The 18053-nt window shown below is 42.0% G+C and overlaps 1 protein-coding gene across 2 annotated transcripts in view; it reads right to left on the reverse strand.

Annotated features, from left to right (window-relative positions):
- Nucleotides 1–18053, reverse strand: part of LOC125454665 (protein kinase C epsilon type) — a 556093-nt gene that overhangs the window by 237897 nt on the left and 300143 nt on the right. Inside the window, exon 3 of one of the 2 annotated variants that reach the window (XM_059648613.1) lies at nucleotides 4562–4627. The exons of the other annotated variant lie outside the window; for it this stretch is intronic. Within the exon in view, the coding sequence (XP_059504596.1) occupies nucleotides 4562–4627 (66 nt within the window). The remainder of the gene's footprint in view (nucleotides 1–4561; nucleotides 4628–18053) is intronic. 2 annotated transcript variants of the gene reach the window in all.

Below are 18053 nucleotides of genomic sequence, written 5' to 3' on the forward strand. Positions count from 1 at the left end.
TACAGATGGATAAATTTTCCCATACTCTCAGTGGATTAATTGAAATAAAATATATCAAAATGAATTGTTGCCAAAGATTGAAACAGGTGTATTAATTCAACAAGGCACATTCAGCATTGAAAGATTGAAATTCACTGGTGCATTTTCAAAGCGCTCTGTGCGCAATTAACATTTGGAGCACAGTTAATGACTCTTAACATTTTCAAACACACAGCACATTTACAGGAGATACTGCTGTTCCAAGCCATATTTTCCAAAGCATAGATAAAGTATGTAGCAATTGTGGAATTTACTGTTGTACTGAGTATGCCAAGTCTAATCAGGTCCACAGCATGCAAATGTTACAAATTCAAAGTTATTCATGAAAACTGAAGGCCTCGTATTTTACATCTCAAATTTTAAGAATTTTAAAATTCCAAAGAAAGCTAGTTTTACGGGGCATATGCCCTCAATAAAATAGAGACTGTACGAAAATAAAGTCCTTTAAGGGTTTCATACACCAAAAAATGTTAATTTAAAATTGCAGATTTTTTTACATGGCTAGTCACATGGCTTAAAACACAGCACAACGTCTGAGTGTAAATTAATGTTAAAACAGATCTTAAATTGCACTAATCTCATGATTCTCAAAAAGAATATAATTCACAAAAGCAAGAAAAGTTGTACATTTGTAATAAAGCAAGTTGAAAATTTATACAAACTGCAAATTATGCCCCAAAATTATAACAAAAGGCACATTATTAATATCGAAGATGCAACTTATAATCCACGTTATGATGAAAAGAACTTGAGGATATTTAAGGCGTGACTTGCAATCCATAATGAAAAGGGTAAATTTAAATATAGAGGTGTGACTTATAGTCAACACTTTAATAACAGGCATTTAAATATTCATAAAGCATGACTCATAATACAATTTTAATAAATATGTTTTGAATTGAAACCAACATTTTGCACCCACACAAACAACTGAAAACAAAACGCTGCAGATTTTTACATCTGCATCTCTCCCACAATTTACACTGGCATTCATCAGAATTGTACAAACCAAGAATGGCACAAATAGGATTCCACAACACAGGCTCAAGCTACATCTAAAGACAGAAAAAGGAACTCATTATAAAAGTATTTGTGATGTCAGAAAAAAAAAGGTTTGAAAGTAGGAGTCCTGATACGTTGCACTTAGTAGCAGGCAAACATTTAAGAAGCACAAGAAAGCACACTCCTGAATGTACACTGTCGATGGGAAGGTTAACCCTGGATCAAAATTATAATCTCCTCAACTCCAGCTGCATTTCTTAACAACCTCCTCTGTGGGTGTCAAATGAACATTTCTAGTATCACAGATGGTTATGAATACATATACCGATTGTATAACACAATAAATACTTCTGCTACATCCAGATGCCCTTTTCTTTCTATTAACTTTAACATTTTGTTAACTTGCAATCAAAAGTCCTTCTTACACTTTATTCCAGTGTTTTGGAAAAAAGAACAGATCTTGAGCAGAAATGAGCATTCTTCAAAATTAATGAATCACCAAAGTTTTATGACACAGAAAGAGGCCATTCGATCACTTGTTTCTGAGCCAGCTCTCAGAGTATTTTAACTCGCTGCCAAACTCCTGTCTTTGCCCTATAACCTTGTGCTTTGTTTTAAACTGAATAACTATCCAATGGCCTCTTGAATGTCTCAAGTGAACCTACGTCCACCACATTTCCAGGCGGTGCATTCTGGTCAACAGCTACTCACTGAGCAAAGAATTTTTTTTCTTATCTCACATATGCTTCTTTAGCAAAACTTTTTAAATCACTGTCCTCTGGTTCTCAATCCATTTACAAGGGGAAAACATTTCACCTGATCCACTCTGCCCCGATCCCTCAAAATTTCGAAAACATCTGTCAAATCTCCTCTTCGGCTACAGTTTTTTTCCAATGACAACAGACCCAACTTCTGCAGTCTTTTCTCAAAAATGAAATATGTCATCTTGGTATCATTCTCACTAACCTCTTCTGCCATTTCTCTAATGCATTACATTATTCCTATTGTGTGATGTCCACAACGATACATAAATCTCCAGCTCAGGTCTAATCATTGTCTTACATAAGCTCAACATAATCTCCCTGCTGTCGGGCTCTGTGCCTCTATTTATGAAGTCCAGGATACTGTGTTTCATTACAAGCTTTCTCTGCTTGTCTTGCCACATTTAATGGCTAATGTACATATACACCCCAGAGGTTTCTCTGCTTCTGCACACCCCTTAGAACAGCACCCTTTAGTTTATACTGCCTCTATATTTCCTTTGAACCAAAGTGCATCACTTCACAGTTCGCCACATTGTACTGCATCTGTCATCTATCTGACCACTTCAACATTGTGTAAGTGTCCTTTAGAAGTTCTTCTTCCTCAAAATTTACAGTTTGCCTAAGTTTTCTCATCTGCAAACTTTGAAATTATTTCCTGTGCACCAGAATCTAGCTTATTTATTTATATCAGGAAAAGCTAGTGTCCCAATATCGGTCCCTGGGAACTCAACTACCAACTGTCTTCCAGCTGGAAAAATATCCATTGACCATTGCTCTTCATTTCTTATTGCTCAGCCAATTTTGTACCCATGTTGCTACTGCCACTTTTAGTTCATGAGCCAAAATTTTCCTTAAAAGCCTGCTGCATGGCACTATATTGAATAACTTTTGGAAGCTCCACTATACTGAACATCTTTTGGAAATCCAAGTACACTACATCAAGTGTCCTTCTTCCATCCAGCTTCACTGTTACCCTTGTAAAAAATCTCCGGTAAGGTAGTGAGTGTGAGAGTGAGTTAGTGATTTTCCCTTAACATATCCACATCGACTCTTCTAAATCAAGCCAAATTTTTTCCATGTGACTATTAATTCTAATAATAATAATTGTTTCAAGTCAGGAAATGATGATTTAGAGATACCATCACTGGGCTAGTGCTTCCAGAGACCTAGTTAATATTCCACCATAGCGATAGTGGAAGTTGAATTAAATAACAACCTGGAATTAAAATTCTAATGATGGCTATAAAACCATTGTCAATTGTCACAAATTGGCCTACATGCAACTCCAGACCCACAGCAATGTGGTTGCTCTTACTTGCCCTTTGGGTGATTAGAGACGGGCAAAAAATGCTGGCCTAGCCAATGATGCTTATGAAATAATTAAATCACTAAAGTTAAAGTGACTGCTACATAATTGCTGAGGCAATCTTTACAATTTTCAATTGTCCAACCCTCAGTAGCACTCCTGAATCCAGGGAAGATTACAGATTATTACCAGTGCCTTTGCAATTTTCACTCTCATTTCCTTTAATATCCTTGCATGCACCTCATCTGGTCCCACTGTTTTATGAACTTTAAGTACAAACAACTTATTAAATATCACCTCCTTATCAATTGAAAGCCTTTCAGAGATGGAAACTCCTCCTCTATCACCATGGCCTGGGCAGTATCTGCCTTGTAGGGGAGGTCAGATGCAAAGTATTCACTTAACAGCTCAGCCATGTTTTTGCTTCTATGTATAAATCTCCTTCTGGTCATTAATTGGTCCTGTTCTACCTGTTACGCCCTTCTACTATCAATGTGCTTAATCAAGACTTTGGGGTTTCTTTTTATATGAGCTGCCAGGCATTTTTCATGATCTCTCTTTGTTTCTCGCATTCGCTTTCTCATCTCTTCTGAACCTTTTGGATTCAGCTTGGTTGAAAAGCTGACAGTGAAACGAAGTATTCTGTTACTGAAGTACATCATTTAGAAATGAACATATAATTTGCAAAGCAATTGCTTTGCCACAGTTTTGGATCAAGGATACCAACTTCATATGATATCTGACTAATGAAAAGGTTAGAATACTTTTTCAATAAGAAACAGTATAGTTCATCTTTCAATGGTAAAAACAATCTGTCCAGCATCACTAACAAAACTATCCAGCAATCAAATTGCTCAGTTTATTTTTCACTAGATTACAACTGTATCTTTATCATTGCACATAACACCATTTACAAGGGTCATCCTAGCAAATCAACATGGCCATATGCCTTCAAGTCTAGTGGAAGGAAAAACAAATCAATTTTTAATCAAATACACCATTTCCGGGGATTTTTCCAAAGGAATAATAACATTAAGACATGTTAGTGTTTGGCACAGATTAGAATATTCCACACAAAGCAATATCAAGTTTAACTTGAGGATAATAATGTTACTATAACATTAATCAATATCTGACTCAGCAATGTGAATGCAGTGTGGCTATTTCGTCTTTGTCTCCCATACTACCCCTTCTGTCTATTCTAAAGAAATATGAAATTGAATCACAACAGGGTGCGAGTTGTAAGAAATGCAAAGGTCTAACTTAAGAATTAAAATGTGGAACTTTGACAGAGCTGCTGTAGGTAAGAAAGGCAATTCTAAAGGAGCCTGGAAGCATCTGGTGTAACTATCATGAAGTTGTAAAATAATGCATTAGTTTTGCAAACAGTTAATTATAAACTAGATTTAAAATTTCAAGTGTTTGTGCCTTTTGACAAAAAGTACCCTACCTGATTTCTGGAGAGCAGATAGCGGATCAGTTCCCAGCATTTCCATGTTCGAAAGGAAACCAGTGCCTGATAAGAGGAAGTCACTTGTGAAGGTTGTTCAAATATACCAAAAAGTTTTTTTGTTCTTTAAAACTTACTGAGGTGAAAAGTCAAAAAAACCAAAAGAACTGTGGATGCTGGACATCAGAAACAAAGACAGAAATTGCTGGACAAAAACGCAGCAGGTCTGGCAACATCGGTGGAGAAAAATAAGAGTTAACATTTTGTGTCCACAGATGTTGCCAGGCCTGCTGAGTTTTTCCACTAATTTCTGCCTGCGTGTGAGTTGGAAAATCAATGTTTATATGTACAAGGACATACAGTTGGTAATACACACATTCTCAAGAGGAATGTGGTGTTGGATGAGGGGAAATCGCTTGAGACGCTTATTTAAAATTTAATAATACAATTTTTAGATGACTGAGCTAACAGGCCAATGTTCAAGTGCTCATGCACAATTCCACATATTCTCTCTCCAGAGTTCACATTTTGAGAAGTGAGGGTGCAATTTTAATTACCAGTGTAGATGACAGGGTGCCAGCTGGAGGCCAAAGCTCCTTGGTAACTCTGACTGTGAATTCCATTCTACCAGTCCATCCAAGGTTAAGGAAGGAGATTTAGGATAGCATCAGATTAAAAAAGACACCAGAAATAGTCAGCTAGAGCTTTCAGAAAATTAAATAAATCAGTAAAGGATCACAAGAAAAGGGGAAGAAAGTGAACACAGAAGTAAATGGAGAAGTACAGGAAGAGATCTGTAAGAGAGAGCAGCAGGAGTAAACCTGGGTCCTTTGGAGGCTGAGACAGGACATTTTGTAACAGTAATTATGCCTCACTTGAAATCAAGTTCCGCTATTCCCAGAGACATCACAAAAATTAAAAATTCATAGAAGTGCAAAACAATTCCATGATTTACCTGTCTTTTATGCGCAGATTGATAGAAAACACTGGCCAGTTTTCTGTATTCAAATTGCTAATTATTACAAATAAGGAGATTCCGACGACAGGTAAATAATTATGAACCATTAACATATAACTCTACTAGTTAAAACACTAAACCACTTTCATGATGAGTAAAAGGAGAATGAGGATGAGAAACATACCAGCTATGATCAAATGGCGGAGCAGACCCAATGGTCGAATGGTATAATTCTGCGCTTAGATCTTATGATCTTACAAAACTCCCCTTCCACATATACATATGGGCAGACCCAAAAAAACCTGGGCATTTTGGGTGGAAGGCAAGACTGGGAAGGCTGCTCAGTGATGCCTGTCCACAGGGTTTGCTGAGGTGACCCCGTGGCTGATCAGAATACTGGTTCTTGATCTTCTTTCCCCAAATACTTAACTTGTTTGCAGCATGCACAGGGTGACTGGTTCACCTTCATAAGGTTACTGACTTATTAAAGTCACAGCTTCCAGCAACTGATGAGTGGAAATAAATCTTCAGGCTTGAGATGTTTGTCAGCAAAGCAGAAACACAGCTCCATCCCTTCCAGAGGTCCCAATGATTCTGACCAAATGATCTCATGCCCAATAGTTGAGCTACCTATTAGCCAATCAAATTGTTGTTGGCAGGAAGGCATTATTTGTCATCAATAACTATTCGCTAGTCCACAGACCAATCAGGTACTTGTTGCTAGCCAAATCTCTGTATAAACAAAACCACCCTGGGCCTGCTCAACTGTAACTATGCTTTCTTCATGACATGAAAAAATGGCAGTGTCAAAAGTACTTAGAGTGGGTATCAGGTAAATTTCTTTTAAAAAGTGCAGCAGTCCTTTAACAATCTTTGGCTTTTGAGCCAGTCCTTTACAACACTCAATCAAAAATCCAGAAAAACAAAAAGTTACGGTCTTCAAATAGGAAATATGAAAGTTGCAGAGCTGTTAAACTATGTTTTGCCTCTGTTCGCAGTGAAAGACACGAAGAGCATAACAGATATAATGAGGCACCAAGATGATAATGAGAATAAAGAACTTAAAATAATCACTGTTAGTAAGGAATTTACACCTTTGAGATTTAGGTCATCTGTAAGTCATATAGCCGTGCACGTGAAATGCATTCACTGTGTGGAGTGCAAATGCTGGTCACAGCAATCTTGATCCTACATTGGCCTTTCGAAGTCGAAAAACGTTTTGTTTCTCTGGAGATGTCAATGCAGGCAACTTCAAAAAGGTTACCTGTGGGTTACAAACCATAAATGCAAGATCTCATCGGGGCAACAAAAGTGCATGGAACTGATTCTCTCTCACTTTGAATGGTAATTATTTTTCAACATGCTTTTATATATGATGTGCCCTTTCCTGGTTAATGTTGGACTGGACGGGCCAAGACTCAATGCCTATAGAGCACCTAGAATCTCCAACTGCTTTGTTATGAAATCACTGGTATTGCATTCATCAGAATAAGGTTCTGTGCTAAAGTTTCACGCGAAGGCATTGAATGTACCTCCTTGTCACAGTGCCACAATTTCTAACTGTAAGGGAGAGTATGTTAATTCCTCAGTTGTAAGTGATGTGAATGCTAACAGGTCACACTATTAAGGGCCTGTTCTGTTTGGTTCTGCTCCCCACAGACATCATTCGTAAGTGAAACTGATGGATCCAGTCATAGCGCGGTATCGTTGCTGGCGCTACGATGCATAAAGGCACCAATGCTTCAGCGAACCCATGATGAACAGCAACCTCTAGCAGATGCTGAACAACCTCCACACGAGGAGATCACAACTTACGGTTCCCTCAGGATGCAGAGGAGGTACAGGTGGACCACTGTCTTTCATCCTTGATGCTAATTTCTTCAGATGAGTGTTTGCAGTTTTGCTGCAGGCTGAGGATGTCCTGGGACTTGTCGCAGAGCAATGCCTGTTGCTGGAGTGGGACATATGACCTGAAGGAATGGGTGGCCATCTATTCTGGTGGCCATTAATGTGGCAGCTCTGTTGGAGCAACTGGAGACCTGCAGAGGATCTCTCAATCATTCACTCCCAAATGTTTTAAGGAAGTTACCAATGCAGTTTGTGAGAGATTATACAGCTTCATGTCACTTCCCAGTGACGAGGTCAGTACTACAGCCTAGGCATTAGGCTTTGTCAACATAGATGGCATTCCCCCACTGCAAGGCGTGAATGATTGTACACACCTCACATTGAGAGGACCATTTCATAATGTATTTGAGTTTATTGATATAAAAAGGTTCTATTTAATCAATATACAAGCCTCTCTGTTCATCAGTCCCACTCTATCGGTAGGTTATGACCTAGTGGTGTTGTCACAAGGCTGTTAATATTAACCCAGTAATGTCTGGGGACCTTGGTTCAAATCCTGCCATAGCAGATAGTAGAATTTGACTTCAATAACAAATCTGGAATTAAGAGTCTAACGATGACCATGAAACCACCGTAATTGTCATAAAAACACACCTGATTTACTAATGTCCAATGGGGGAAGGAAACTGCTGACCTTTTTTGCCTACATGTGACTCCAGACCCACAGCAATGTGCGTAACTGCCTGCTGGGCAATTACAGATAGGCAATTAATCCCGTGAATGAATAAGAAAAAACACATCTGAGATGTCTGTGCCAGATACCCTGGCAGCTTCCATGATTTTTAAATCCCTGAAAACTCTCATATTCCTGCTTGTTTCAAGGGTTGGATGCCTTACAAGATGGTTACTAGGGGACAAGGGCTACCCTCTGTGAGAGTGTCTGATGGCTCAATTAGACACAAACCTCTGACTTCGGTAGCGGAGCATATAATGCAACCCAAACCATGACAGGGGCCATAGTGGGCACATGATGGGTCTTCTGAAGATGAGGTTCCAATGTTTTTGGAACAGTCTGGGTGGGCCTTGCAGACAGAATGTACCTCAAAATCCGAACTCTGCTCAACTGGAGCAGGCAGAAAAAGGATGTGATGGAGGCTGACAAGCTGGAAGAGTGGGAATAGTCTTCCAAGGAGCAAGATGAGGACGTTGAGCAGAAGGGACATGGCATTCTACATAATAAAACACGGCAACCAGCAACATTGGGTGCCACAATCAGACAGGACATAACTGACACTCAGTTCTAGTAAATGAGAGCTGGCTACAGTGAACACTTATTGCCTGTAAGTCTGTTGGCTCAAAAGTTATATTGTCCCTGTCTGCTCACTTTTGTTGTTGCTAAAAACAAGTGAATGCTTTGAAGCTTTTGAAGGGTTTCCTAAATGAAGCTTTTGAAGAGTTTGTTGGAAGATCACAGAATCCCTACAGTGTGGAAACAGGCCCGTCGGCCCAACATGTCCACATTTAATGTGGGACTAAGATGCTGGGCTATACAGGGCTTTGGGAAAAGAGTAACATTGACCAGAAAGGGCTGGAAAATGGATGTGGCTAAGGATCGATATGATGTGTGAGTGCAAACATGCACTTGTATACGCATTGAAGTGTCATCTGTTTCACATATGTGCCCTGAGAAACACTGGTGTATGGTTGCTGTCCCACTAAATGTATGATAAAGGACAACTATATACTGGCAATGATTGATCAGGTGTACAATGGTCTTTTAACAATGCCTTCGGTGCCAGAAATCCTGGGATTTCCTGGTAATGGTAAGTATTACCGCTTATGGTAAGTGGGACATCAGATCAGGCAGGGTGCCATAGCGGGGTCTGTTGCACAGTTAATGAGGCATATTTCGGATGACCGTGTGAGAAAATGTGTTGGGCTTTGCAACAAGAAACCTTCCATGAAACTGGCAAAAGATACACACTATTTCTGGTTAGATGTGCTCCCTAGATTTTGGATTGAAATATTAGCAGGTACAATACAAATCTCCAAGGAAGGACTGAGAGAGAGGTGGGGGTCAGTGGGTCAGTTAGCCTGACATCAGTCATTAGGGAAATGCTGAAATCCAATATGGGCTAAGTGCTAACACAGCATTTAGAAAATCATAATACCATTGAATAGAGTCAGCATAATTTTATGAAAGGCAAATTGTGCTTGCAAATTTATTAAGTTCGTTTGGGGATGTAACTAACAAGAAAGATAAAAGGAATCCACTGGATTATTAATATCGGGCTTTTCAAAAGGTATTTGATGAGGTGTCACAATAAAGGGCGGTGCACAAGACAATGATTTATGAGGGTAGGGGTACCCTCAGACTTTAGCTCATTACACTCCTCTTATTCCCCTCTCACTTAACAAATCTACATCCTTTGCAGAATCTTTGGCTGGATCTTTGCTCCTGGATCAGGACTGCAGAATCAGAACATTTCCTGGCACTGCAGACCTGAACTGGATAAAACTACCCCAGAAGTTGGAATGATAATTCTCAGGCTGTAGATAGACGACTGACCAAAGGAGAAAACAAAACAGAATAAGAACAAAGTGATTATTTTCAGGTTAGCTTGTGTTCCTAGTGGAGTGCCATGAAGATCCATGTTGGGCCCTCGAATACTTACAAACCATATTAGGTGGAGGAACGAAGTGTGGATAAATCAAAGTAGGGAATAAAGTTTAAGGCAGGAAGACATATAGGCTTGGATTTTCAAAATAACGAAAGGTCTCTCCATTGAAATCAATAAAAATTGATGAAATGTGAATAAAAATGCTTAAAGTCGTTAATTGTCGTGTACCTTGAACTACTGATAGAGGTTTCAAATGGAACTCTCAAAAGTGCCAAAAGAACCTTGGTATGTATTGGCATTAAGATGAAATGGTGCTACGGAGGGCCATGGAAGGTGTCTGGGGGGTGTATATGAAGGGTGAATGAAGGGTGAGAAGGGTTACAGAGTCATACAGGAGCAAATGTTAGGAGGGTAGGAGGGGCCATGAGGATGGGCAGTGCATGAGGTGGCACAGTTTGACATGCAGCATGGCGACTGTGCAAGGCCGAGGTGGCTCTAAAGATTGAGGGCTACTTTATGTTTTATTGATTTTTCATTTAAAACTCCACCACAGTGCTGGTTCACCAATGTAAGCCTTCCACACAGAGCTCCCTGCATTCCAGCAACCTCCAGGTTCAATCTGGTGTCACCTGGCATGATCCATCAGGGAGACCTGCCAGCCTATAATGATCATTACAACTTCACGGGTAGTTTTACCCCCGGTCAGGCTTGCAGTGCCAGGAAATATTCTGATTCAGTATGCCTGATCTGGGAGCAATAATCCAGGCCAAAAGGTCTGCAAAGGATGTAGATTTGTTAAGTGAGAGGGGAATATGGCAGTAGAAGGAGTGTCTGAGGAAAAAAATTCTTTTCTTTTTGCAAATGATGACAACTATTGAATGTTAGTGTTGTGAGGAATTTGGGTGGCCTTGTATGTGAAATTCAAGCAGGACATTAGGAACATCGAACGATTAGGAAGAAAAATGGTACGTTTGCCTTCATTGCATGAGTAAAGAAGCCTTGCTGCAGTTGTACAGGGTTTTGGTGAGGTCATACTTGTGGTAAGTACGTATTGTATCGGGACGTGTATCAATTTGGTTTCTCTATCTAACAACAGATATACTGCCTTTAAGGTCATTCAATGACAATCAACTGCAATCATTCCTGGAATGAGAGAGTTGTTCAAGAGTATAATGGCCTTATGCTCGCTGTTTGTTAGAAGGATCAAAGGTTTTCTCATTGAAACATATAAGACTCCGATACTCTGAACAGAGTAAATACTGAGAGATTGTTTCCTGACAGGGAGTACTTTCAGGATAAAGGACCTATATCAAGATAAAGATGAGGAGAGTTTTCTTCATTTATTGGCTTCTGGATCTTTGAAATATCTTAATGGTGTCTATTAAGGATATTCAAGGCTGAGATCGATAAGTATTTGAGAATCACAGCAAAAATGGATTGGACATGAGTTTTGCTTCAGGATTAGCCATAGTGTTATTGAATGGTGAAGCAGGCTCAAGGGCTTACAGCCTCTATTTCCTCCTATTTCTTACGTTCAAGATCAACTGAAGTCTCCTTAACTACCAAACTTTGGAATAATTTTAGAAATCCTTTAGCGCAAAATCACAAGTCTCAGGCATTTTTTTCAAATCAACAGTGTCTGTCTACCTAGATAATAAAATGTGAGGCTGGATGAACACAGCAGGCCAAGCAGCATCTCAGGAGCACAAAAGCTGACGTTTCGGGCCTGGACCCTTCATCAGAGAGGGGGATGGGGAGAGGGAACTGGAATAAATAGGGAGAGAGGGGGAGGCGGACCGAAGATGGAGAGTAAAGAAGATAGGTGGAGAGAGTATAGGTGGGGAGGTAGGGAGGGGATAGGTCAGTCCAGGGAAGACGGACAGGTCAAGGAGGTGGGATGAGGTTAGTAGGTAGATGGGGGTGCGGCTTGGGGTGGGAGGAAGGGATGGGTGAGAGGAAGAACCGGTTAGGGAGGCAGAGACTGGTTGGACTGGTTTTGGGATGCAGTGGGTGGGGGGGGAAGAGCTGGGCTGGTTGTGTGGTGCAGTGGGGCGAGGGGATGAACTGGGCTGGTTTAGGGATGCAGTAGGGGAAGGGGAGATTTTGAAACTGGTGAAGTCCACATTGATACCATTAGGCTGCAGGGTTCCCAGGCGGAATATGAGTTGCTGTTCCTGCAACCTTCGGGTGGCATCATTGTGGCAGTGCAGGAGGCCCATGATGGACATGTCATCTAGAGAATGGGAGGGGGAGTGGAAATGGTTTGCGACTGGGAGGTGCAGTTCTTTGTTGCGAACTGAGCGGAGGTGTTCTGCAAAGTGGTCTCCAAGCCTCCGCTTGGTTTCCCCAATGTAGAGGAAGCCGCACCGGGTACAGTGGATGCAGTATACCACATTGGCAGATGTGCAGGTGAACCTCTGCTTAATGTGGAATGTCATCTTGGGGCCTGGGATAGGGGTGAGGGGGGAGGTGTGGGGGCAAGTGTAGCATTTCCTGCGGTTGCAGGGGAAGGTGCCGGGTGTGGTGGGGTTGGAGGGCAGTGTGGAGCGAACAAGGGAGTCACGGAGAGAGTGGTCTCTCCGGAAAGCAGACAGGGGTGGGGATGGAAAAATGTCTTGGGTGGTGGGGTCGGATTGTAAATGGCGAAAGTGTCGGAGGATGATGCGTTGTATCCGGAGGTTGGTAGGGTGGTGTGTGAGAACGAGGGGGATCCTCTTAGGGCGGTTGTGGCGGGGGCGGGGTGTGAGGGATGTGTTGCGGGAAATACGGGAGACGCGGTCAAGGGCATTCTCAATCACTGTGGGGGGAAAGTTGCGGTCCTTAAAGAACTTGGACATCTGGGACGTGCGGGAGTGGAATGTCTTATCGTGGGAGCAGATGCGGCGGAGGCGGAGGAATTGGGAATGGGGATGCAACCCCCGGAACCACACCCGGCACCTTCCCCTGCAACCGCAGGAAATGCTACACTTGCCCCCACACCTCCTCCCTCACCCCTATCCCAGGCTCCAAGATGACATTCCACATTAAGCAGAGGTTCACCTGCGCATCTGCCAATGTGGTATACTGCATCCACTGTACCCGGTGCGGCTTCCTCTACATTGGGGAAACCAAGCGGAGGCTTGGAGACCGCTTTGCAGAACACCTCCGCTCAGTTCGCAACAAACAAATGCACCTCCCAGTCGCAAACCATTTCCACTCCCCCTCCCATTCTCTAGATGACATGTCCATCATGGGCCTCCTGCACTGCCACAATGATGCCACCCGAAGGTTGCAGGAACAGCAACTCATATTCCGCCTGGGAACCCTGCAGCCTAATGGTATCAATGTGGACTTCACCAGTTTCAAAATCTCCCCTTCCCCTACTGCATCCCTAAACCAGCCCAGTTCGTCCCCTCCCCCCACTGCACCACACAACCAGCCCAGCTCTTCCCCCCCACCCACTGCATCCCAAAACCAGTCCAACCTGTCTCTGCCTCCCTAACCGGTTCTTCCTCTCACCCATCCCTTCCTCCCACCCCAAGCCGCACCCCCATCTACCTACTAACCTCATCCCACCTCCTTGACCTGTCCGTCTTCCCTGGACTGACCTATCCCCTCCCTACCTCCCCACCTATACTCTCTCCACCTATCTTCTTTACTCTCCATCTTCGGTCCGCCTCCCCCTCTCTCCCTATTTATTCCAGTTCCCTCTCCCCATCCCCCTCTCTGATGAAGGGTCCAGGCCCGAAACGTCAGCTTTTGTGCTCCTGAGATGCTGCTTGGCCTGCTGTGTTCATCCAGCTTCACATTTTATTATCTTGGAATTCTCCAGCATCTGCAGTTCCCATTATCAGTGTCTGTCTACCTGCCTGGCCATTCCATCCCCCAACCTCACCTAACCCTCCTGGAGGGCGCTTTGGCCATTGAGATGCCATCTTCTTACGATTTCAGCCTTAGCACTGGAAACCTGGACTACTGGTGGCATTGAGACAGCTGACCCTCTGCATTGGCTGGAGACTTTTCGTGCAAGCCCCAATCTCTCATCAGTCTCTGCGAGTAATGTGCCATGTGAGGATCCAACTGTTGGCCAAAGCAATGTCATTTCCTGTCTTTGGTTTCTGCAGCAGGAGTTCTGCTATCTGCATAAAGTTCGAAATATTTTACTAGGAAGAATCTTACAGCAGCAATCCTCTTAATTAGATAACACTTCTGACAAAATAAAATGCCACTAAACACTTCAGAATAACAGTATCGAGCAGCAACTGCATCAAAGCACGTATGACAACATTCGGACAGTTGGTCAAAAGCTTCATAAAAGTGGTGGGCGTATCTTGAACTGAATTGAATCATTTATTGCCACGTGTATTCAATGTAAAAATACAGTGAAAAGTGTGTATCTTCGCCATACACACAAAGAGCAGTATTAAGAGATGAGGAATTGTAAGGGGAAGCCTGAGGCTTAAGCAACTGAAGATGTAGCACTAACAATAGAAGAAATTAAACATCAGGCATCCTCAATATGCCAGAACTGGATGACCACAAATATAATGGCAGGTTGAAGGGTCAAGTTGATTATAGAAAATGAGCTGGGGGGGTCGCGGGGGGTGGGGGGGGGGCGGTAACGCGAAGGATTTGAGAATCAGAACAGAAGTCTGAAACTTTCAAACCAGGGTTTTGCTTTACTGGGAGCCAAGATAGATCAACCACAAGACTGATGGACGAGGTGGACTTATAAATTTACTGTTTAGAGTACCATGGAGAGTAGAACTATGAACTGATGCTTAAGAGTGAAGTGCTTAATGGTGCTGAAAGTGAGGATTCAGTTTGTGTACTGTCTGAGGATGTACTTTTGGAACAAGTGGAAGAAGCATGACCCCGTGGGATACCACATCAGTTGGACTTGATTAACAGCCCTCAGGCACCAAAAGGACGGATGAGGATTTCGGCAGCAGAAAAGCTAAGCCAAGACTGGAGTCAGATGATGTTATGGAGATGGAAAAAGGCAATGTTTCTGATCGTACAGTTTGTCAGAAGCTCATCTGAGGATCAAACAAGCAGAAAAATTGTAAGCACTGTGGTTCAATCCCAGATATTTTCTGAAGAAGGTTCCCGACCCAAAACATCAGCTTTTCTGCTCCTCTGATGCTGCCTGGCCTACTGTGTTCCTCCAGTTCCATTCTGGTTCAATCCCAGTTGTCTGGGATCTAGCTTCTTTTAGGCTCAAAAGCAACGGATTTAGTTAACTGGAAGGAATTTCTTCTCCTCTTCAATAGGATGGAACTACCTCAAGGCACATTCACTGTAATAACACAGAGAAGCAGAATGCTTTATCGCGGCCAAGATTCCACATAAAAAAAGTCTTTGAACCATCAGGGATGAAAGGCAGGCAGTAGAGAAGTTTGTTGACGAAAAATTATACAGCAACTTTGGTAAAAGTCTTCAATTCATGACCTGATTCTGCTCAAGTTATAGAAAGATGCATAAAGCAATAGGTATTCAATGGACACTAGGTACCGTTAAGTTCAGAGAATTAAAATGGCATTATATCTTAGTCCTTAGTCTCTTTGCTTTAGTTGTTGTCACCAGGCATTGGAAAACAGAGTTTGTTCATTCAAATAGGAGTGATTCAGTTACTCTTGTTAATGTGGTCAGGCAAATAATGTTTATAATGCAAATATGTAGCAGCTGTACATATTTCAAAGTGTAAAGATCAACAAATACACCAGAAAGCTCACTGAACACACATATACTTCAGGATTACCAATGTTCATAATAGCGAGTAAAACTGCTGCAGATTTTGCTGGTCCCTCAATTTTGCATTTTATACTCAGGTATTTTGGACACATTAAACAGCATGATTGGAACATTATTTTACAATTTTAATGTTTCTAAGAGCAAAATGGATTTCTCAGAAGATTTGAATTTTAAAACATCTGCACATTTTTTGACGTAAACAACTCAGGCATCTAAGCTTTTGGTTATTCTCACTAAGATCTTTTCCCATGATGAGCAATTTCAAAACAAATGTTGCTGACAGCTTGAGGCATCCTAGAATATTAACTAAAAACAGCTAAAATACTGAGTTAGAGTAAAAGCGCAGAGGGATCAAATTGACTTTAGTCACAGTGGTAGGCAAATCCGATATTTAGTTATTCTTGTGATGGAGTTAAACATCAAGTGCACAAAAATGCATTTTGTAGCAGTGATGCATTTTAAAATCTGAAGGTGAGTAAGAACTGACAGCAAAAGATTTACATTATCATGAGATCTATGGACATTCAAAGAGCTCACTTGGAAAATTTGACTTTTGACAGTTTTACTTGGTGAATTTTCTTGCCACAATTAAATTCATTGACAACGGGGCTCCCATAACAGGGGAGCTCAGAGCATTTACCTAGGGAGTAACTAAGCCACTGAGATCACAAATTTCCCTGGTTTGACCTCTGCCTTTGCTGAGATGGGCTGATCTCAACTGGGCTGGCAGTAGGGTCCAGTATAATTGCCTTTGTTACGCCTGCCTCAGAGAGACTCACTCAGGTAGCTTTCTGCTTCTGACCACTAACTCGAAGTGCACGTGTCTGCATCGTAGATTAGGAAAGGATCAAACTTGAACTGCAATGGGCCTTTCCAATCTGCACGTCGTGGACAAAACAATGAATCTATTTTGTCCGTTGTTCCATTAGTTAACGGGAACTATTTTACTATCTTTATTTAACCTTGCCATAATTTTTATCAAATCAAAACAATTTTTTTTCTTTCTTGCCACTTTGAAGCACAGGAACACATTTTTTGATAGAAAAGGCAGGTATGTCCTCCCTGAACCAGTTACTTTCCATGTTATCACAAAGTAACTCCTATTCAGACTATGTCAAACTGAAAAGTCAGCTGAGAACAAAGGTGCTAAATTGCCTGTATGCTGAACACAGCATAAGACGCATGCACAGCAGCAGAATACTATATCAATAGGGCAGTAATGAATGTAAAATAGACCATTTCTCCTGAGCGCTCCTGACATCCACTGCTTTATGGCACGCACACAGATTTTCACTTGGTATTCCAGCTGTGCTGATGGCCGGATTGTAACTGACTCCAAGAAAAGACGGGTAAATTAGATAAACCTTCCTTGGGTAGCCAAACTTGTGATTACATCAGAATCAAGCCCGACTGTTGGCACAGTGCTTCACCAAAGTGGATATTTAGAAGCCTATTAAAGGCAATTAAAGACAAGCTGACTAAGATTCTCAAGTTAGGGCCCAGCTTCCCAAAGCTGGGTGGAGCTAGTTAATGGTAAGGAGTGGGAGAGGGGATAAGCAGCATCTAAATGGTACACACAGGGGGACATCACTCCATGCAGACTTAGTGATAACTTTTCTGGTTGAACAGCAGCTGCTGGCTGTAGTCTGGGCACCCTCTTCACTGTCCTCACAATGGCGGTCTGGTGAAAAGATTTAATTATGATTCCAGACATTGATCAGAGGGTACCTGCACTTTGAAGCACCTTTGATCGTATTTACCCTCCACTACAACCTGCTGCTCCTCTCAAACTGGAAAGCCTCTAACTGTAGCCCCAGGTTCAACAGGCCAACACTGACCTGTAGTAGACAACGAGCCTGTCCTTCGGGTAACCCACCACTCTTGGGAAAAATCACAAGGAATGACAGAGTGGATCTAACCACCAACAGATCAGATCTAAGCTCTGCAATCTTGCCACATCCAGTCACGAATGGCACTGGACAAATAAACAACAACTAGGAGGTGAAGGCTCCACAAATATCCCCATTGCCAACTACGGGGGGGCAAGGCACTTTGGTGCAGAAGACAAGGCTGAAGCATTTGTATCCATCTTCAGCTAGAAGTGCTGAGGGGATAATCCATCTTGGTCTCCTACTGGATGTCACGTCATAGTTGTCAGTTTTCAACCAAATCAATTCACTTCATATGATACCAAGAAATGGCTGAAGGCACTAGATGCTGCAAAGGATCCAGTCCTGACAACATTCCAGCAGTTGTGCTGAACACTTGTGCTCCAGAACTTGTTATGTTCCCGGCCAAGCTGTTCCAGTACAGCTACAATACTGATACCGGC

Source organism: Stegostoma tigrinum, chromosome 9 (assembly GCF_030684315.1).
Source record: "Stegostoma tigrinum isolate sSteTig4 chromosome 9, sSteTig4.hap1, whole genome shotgun sequence".
Lineage (NCBI taxonomy): Eukaryota > Metazoa > Chordata > Chondrichthyes > Orectolobiformes > Stegostomatidae > Stegostoma > Stegostoma tigrinum.